This window comes from Otolemur garnettii, unplaced genomic scaffold, assembly GCF_000181295.1.
Source record: "Otolemur garnettii isolate 467f Iridium unplaced genomic scaffold, OtoGar3 scaffold00001, whole genome shotgun sequence".
Lineage (NCBI taxonomy): Eukaryota > Metazoa > Chordata > Mammalia > Primates > Galagidae > Otolemur > Otolemur garnettii.
Window position 1 is genome coordinate 46,730,531 of NW_003852396.1, and position 6,385 is coordinate 46,736,915.

Sequence of the window (6,385 nt, forward strand, 5' to 3'; positions counted from 1 at the left end):
TGTTACATAAATTTATTGTTGATTACATGATTTGACAATTTCAATTACCCTAAAAAAAAGACATTCTTATCTTCATTGTACAGTTAAGATATCAAACTCAAAGGAAAAGAAAGTGAGCCTACATTTGCTGTGGGTGCTTTACATGTATTATTATACTTAATTCTCATAACTACCCACAAAGTATTTTACAAAGAGAAGGTCTCAGAAAGGTACAATAATTTGCCTAAGATCATACCAGTGGTGGCATCAGAATTCTCACTCAAATTCTGTGCCCTTCCCCCTGTATTTCAGGATCATCACACTAGGCAGTCACATAAAGAATTCCAAACCGCATGTTAAACTATGAAGAGCTGGTACCTACCTGTTAATGAAGCTGAGTGGTCTGAACCAGCAACAACACATACTGCTTTACAATTCTCTAGACCTACAAAAAAAAAGTTTTCCTTTTTTATTTTATTTTTTAATTTCAGATTAATATGAGGATATAGACAATTAAGTTACAATATTTGCATTTGTTAGGTAAAGTCCCTGTTGTACTTGTGTCTGGCAGCCAGAAGGCGTGCCATGTCCCCTTACATTGTGCCAATTAGGTGGGAACACACCAATCCCCCAACCCCGCCCCTCCCTTAACTTGAATTGAATTGAGTTTTTCTCTTGTGAGGGCACGTATTAGATTGTCTAGTATCTTTTTATTAGTATTGTGTACACTGGATACTTGCTGTTCAATTCTTATGATACTTTACTAAGAAGAAATGTGTTTCGACTCCATCCAGGTTAATCTTTTACAAAAGATGTAAAGTCTCCATCTTTTTTTAAGGCTGAATAGTATTCCATGGTGTATATATACACCACAGAAAATGTTTTCCTTTTGAATTGTAACAGCACATGCTGGGCAAAGGGGGAATGCTCATCACGCACCACCTGCTCATGGGAGAAACTCTCAGCCAGTGCAGGCAGGTGTGAGTCAGCAGCACCGGCCAGGAGCATGGCTGGCAACGAAGGGAGGCTGGTAATCTACCAGGGGATTGAACAAATAAGTAAACATTTTGAGGATAAAAGAGCCAGATGCCTCACTGTTAGAGAAGAGTGGGAAGTTACAGATATGAAAAGGGGGAAGGCTAGAATCAGCCATGTAACACTGGCTAGTAAGTGAAGAGATCAGTATAAATTCACGGTTTCTAGTAGAGATAGATATATATAGTTGTATATAAAATTGTGTGTGCGTGTGTGTTTCCTAGCTCTGTGTGATGAAGGGGTGTAGAAGCAATGGCATCTCAGGCATTCCAGTGCTATCACATGTAGGCACTTAAAAACAAACACAGGCCTCCTAATAACACACAGGCAAAACCAGATTTTGAATTGGCCTACTATGTCCAAATCCAGGACTTTTCTTGCCTTAATTATATTGCTAAAAGAAATGTGGTACATATACACCACTGATTACTATTCAGCCATAAAAAAGAATAAAATCCTGTCATTTGCAGCAACATGGATGGAATTAGAGGACATTATGTTAAGCAAAATAAGCCAGGAACTGAAAGCTAACCACTGCACGTTCTCACTCCCATGTGGAAGCTATAAAAAGTTGATTACATAGAAGTAAAAGGCAGAACATAAGATACTAGAGGCTGGAAAGGATGGGGAAAGGGAAGGATAGGTGAGATTTGTCAAAGGATACAAAATTACAGCTAGATAGGAAGAATAAGTTCTAGTGTTCTATACCCCTTCAGGATAACTATAGTTAGTGATAATACAGTATATGGTTTCAAATACCTAGAAGGAGGGTACTGAATGTTCCAACACAAAGAAATGATAAATACTTGACATGATGGATATAGTTATTATCCTGACCCGATCACCATACATTATAAGCACTGAAGCATCGCTATGTATCCCATGAATATGTTTAATTATATGTAAATTAAAAAAATAATTTTTTAGAAGTTGGGGTAAGCTGAAATAACACACAGCCTCACATGTAGATAAATGCGGACTTACTGTATACCTCTTTTTTTACTCTTTTTTCTAACATTACTGTATAACTGTCTTAATAAAATGGCTTTTACACCTCAAGTATCTTTAGAATGATAATAGGATAAACCAGATGTTTCTAGCCATATTGACCAGAGAGGAAGGCCTGGGCCCCTAATGGCCAGGGGAGGAGGAGACAACCAGGGTTCCAGCTCCAGAACTTTGGCAATGAGGTGAAGATGGAAGGATGGAAAGTGAAAGACTCAGGGCAGGAAACTGACAAGCCATTCTAATGTCTCATCAGAACACTCCTCCACACCAGCTCTGAATCGAAGCAATACTCCAAACAGACCCTAAATAGGTTGTTTGAATAAGAGAAAATAAAAAACTTTTTTTTCTTCCTTCTAGGTATAGGTCCTAGCTAAAATAGAGAATAGAGTGACACACAGTTTCTGCCCCCAAACTCATAATCTTTAGCACATGAGAAAACACACAAATAGCTCATTATACTACACAATGTGCTGTCCATGCTTGTGAAGCAAATGCAGTGGCTGCTAAAGAGAAGAGTCTTTGCTGAGAAAGCTCTACCTGCCAGGCCTTGAAAACTTCTTAGAGTTTTCCCAGAGGAAACAGAAAGGAAACAGCATTTCAGGCAGAGGTAACAGTTTGCATGTAAGTACAGCGAAATGAGAAAGCAGGATATGTCTGAGTAATGAATGCCTTGATGAAGAGGACAGAAATGTCTGGGAAGTATGAGTTTATATTCCAAATGTTGGCAATGTCATGCGGACCCCTGGGAAGCGTCCTATGCCACCTTCTTCTCCTTTTCTCCCCAGGTCAGCCTACAGGCTTCAGGAAAGCGAATCCCTCCCCAGGTAAAGGAGAGAGCCTCTAGGGATTAGAAAAATCAGAATGAGCCCAAACCCATGTACATCAGTCCCACTGCAACCCTCCCTTCCCTTTTCCTCACCCCTTGCGACCACCCTCAAAAATCCCTGCCTTATTCCGAACTAAAAAAGAGTAGAGGTCTCCTGGCCAGGTTTTTCCTATAGCCAAGCCTCAGTAAACCGGGCCTCACAGTAAGAGGAAGAAAAGAAGAGGAGATGGCGACATAGTGCTATGTACAGAGAGAGAAAGGGCCACCAAGAGCAGATGGAGAGAGAGAGATGGAAAAAGGAAAGGAGATGGGAGGGGAGGGGAGGAGGAGGGAGGGGAGAGGAGGGGAGGGGAAGAAGAATGAAGATGGGAGAATGGAAGGGAATGAGGAGGAGGAGGAAGAAAAAGCCTTACAGATCAACCAACCAACAGATCTACAGGCAGAACATGTATTACCTACTCATATTTTCACATGGGAAGATTTCTCTCTGGCGACACTTTCAGCCCCTTTCTCTACATCCTCACTCACTCCTGCTTTCCTTTTAGAAGGAACTGGGCATGCAAGGCCCAGTCCTGCTGGGTTCCCTTTTGGGGGTAGACCTGTCTACAGAGAGAGTATACCCTCATGTCCTCTTGGCCATGCACTAAGCTTAGCAGGGCCAACTCTATGCAGTCGCTCAGTGCCTGGTGAGTAAATTCAATTTGAAATTCAGAATTTAGAGGTTCACTATTGCTACATATTGTTTCCAAACACCTAAACTATGTCTCTGACCTAGCTTTTAACACTTCTAGAGCTACTATTTTGATCTCCACCTACCCGACTTGCATCTACATCTCAATGGGTTCCAAACTCTGGCAGCAAAGAGGACTGCTTTTACTGGGCCCACAAAAAACCCAGCAAGCCAGATGCAGTGGCTCATACCTGTATTCCCAGCTATTTGGGAGACTGAGGCAGGAGGACTACTTGACGCTGAGAATTAAAGACAAGTCTGGGCAGCAGAGTGAGGCCTTATCTCTTTAAAAAAGAAAAAAAGCAAACCAGCAAGACTAAGAGAGTTAGACAGAGAGACAGAGAAGTAGCAAAAGTAAAAATCCATGTACTCATTTTCTGCATGTCTATGTCTCTACTTCCTGACAAAGAATAAATAGGGGAATAAGAAGAAATAACGGTCTCACCTGTCACTCTGCTTGGTTCCTTTGCTGTCAAAAACAATGGGAGGGCATTCCCAGGGCACAACCGCCGTCCAGATGATGCCAAACCAGTCCCCCACTGGAACACAATGCCGCTCACTTCTCAAGAGAGAAGAGAAAATAGAAAATGCACTTGAGGATAAAACCAGATTACCCTTTGAACACCAATGCTATGAGAAATTCCTAATTTATCCCTAGTGAACAAAAATGTTGTGGAAAAGCTTAATTGCTTCAAGGGGTCCTCTGACTGGTCCTAGGGATTACCACCAAACCATTCACAAATCCAGGCTTCAGGGCAATCTCAGACCACTACAGAAAATTCCAACACAGTAAAACTTCCTCCAAAAAGTTCCAGTTATTTGACTCTGGTGTAGTCAAATCACTGGAATGACACCTCCTTCATGATTAACCGGACAGGACAACTTAGACTCCAGAGATGAAGCAGAAAATAACCTTAAAGACCATCAAGTCCATTCCTCACACTTACTAGATGAGAAAACTGAGGCCCTGAGGAAAGGCAGTGATTCGTCCAAGGTCACATAGGGAGGCAGTAGCACAGACAATGCTAGGACTCAGCTCTCAGCTCTCCTAACACATATTTGTAACAGCATGATAGCTTTTTTTTAAAATGGAGACCGAACCTCACCTTATCACCCTGGGTTGAGTGCTGTAGCGTCATATCTCACTGCAACGTCAAACTCTTGGGCTCAAGCAATCCTATTACCTCTGCCTCCCCAGTAGCTAAAACTATAGGCGCTCACCACACGCCCAGCTATTTTTTTAGAGATGGTCTTGCTCAAGTTGGTCTCAAACTCCTAAGCTCGAGCAATCCACCCTCCTCAGTACCCCAGACTGCTAGGATTACAGGCATGAGCCTCCACGCCCAGCCCAAGATAGCTTCTTAATAGCCATAATTTCAGAATCTAATTTATGTTCCAACCTAATACAAGTGCATAGATGAAATTCAATGTATCTGTTCCGCAGTTAGATGTGTGCAACTAAGAGTCATTGTTAAAGTTCTGCTCCTCTGGAAGTATCCTATAACCTACAGTCCTTTAGGCTGCAAAAAGACAAGCCTGCATTGTAGAAAGAAAAAAAAAGCTATGATTGCTGAGCATAATGTGAACAAAACACAGTGAAATAAAACAAAACTTACAATCTCTTCAAGAAAAAAATTGCAAGGAGAAAAAAAGGAAAGAGAAAAATTATAGATTAAAAGAAACTTCAGGGGGGCAGGAGTGGTGGTTCATGCCTGTAATCCTAGCACTCTGGGAGGCTAAGGTGGGTGGATTACTTGAGCTCAGGAGTTTGAGACCAGCCTGAGCAAGAGCAAGACCCTGTCTCTAAAAAACAAAGAGCCAGGTGTTGTGGTGGGTACCTGTAGTCCCAGCTACTTGGGGGACTAAGGCCAGAGGATTGCTTGAGCCCAAGAGTTTGAGGATGCTGTGAGCTATGATAGCACATCACTCTATAGAGAGCAACAAGTTGAGACTCTGTCTCAATTAATTAGTTAATTAATTAAATAAAATAGACCTCAGGACCAGGCACACTGGCTCACACCAGTAATCCTGGCACTCTGGGAGACTGAGGCAAGAGGATTGCTGAGCTCAGGAGTTTGAGACCAACCAATCTGAGCAAGAATGAGTCCTCATCTCTACTAAAAATAGAAAAATAAGTCAGGCCTTGTGGTGGGCACCTCGCTGGGACTATTCAGGAGGATTCCTTGAGCTGAGGAGTCTGAGATTGCTGTGAGCTAGGCTGACACCACAGTACTCTAGCCTGGGCAACAGAGTGAGACTGTGCCTCAAAACAAAAATTAAAAATAAAATAAAATAATAAAAGAGACTTCAGATATCTGATAAAGGATTAATATACAGAATATTTAGAGAAGTCCTAAAACTCAACAATCAAAACAAAAAAACATACTTAAAAAACAGGCAAAGTACTTGAATAGACATATCTCTAAGAAGATATACAAATGATCAATAAATACATAAAAAGAGTCTCAACACCAGTAATCATTAGGGAAATAAAAGTCAAAACCATAATGAGATGCCACCTCACACTCATTTGGATGCTACTATTAAAAAAAAAAACAGAATATAACAAGTATTGGTGAATTTGTGAAGAAACTGGAACCCTTGTGCACTACTGCTAAGAATGTAAAATGGTGCAGCAGCTGTGGAAAATGGTATGGTAGTTCTCAAAATATTAAAAATAGAATTACCATATGATCCAACAATGATCTGGGTATATATCCAAAAGAACTGAAAGCAAGACCTCAAAAAAATATTTGTACACTCTACCCATGTTCATACTAGCATTTTTCTTTTTTTCTTTTTTTTTT

General features: G+C 41.0%; 1 protein-coding gene across 1 annotated transcript in view; it reads right to left on the reverse strand.

Moving 5' to 3' along the window:
* The window catches only part of SERGEF (secretion regulating guanine nucleotide exchange factor), a 247,475-nt gene that overhangs the window by 211,167 nt on the left and 29,923 nt on the right, over positions 1–6,385 (reverse strand). Inside the window, exons 6-7 of the mRNA XM_012804086.2 lie at positions 4,024–4,137; positions 362–424 (exon numbers count right to left, since the gene is read on the reverse strand). Coding sequence (XP_012659540.1) covers positions 362–424; positions 4,024–4,137 — 177 coding nt within the window. The remainder of the gene's footprint in view (positions 1–361; positions 425–4,023; positions 4,138–6,385) is intronic.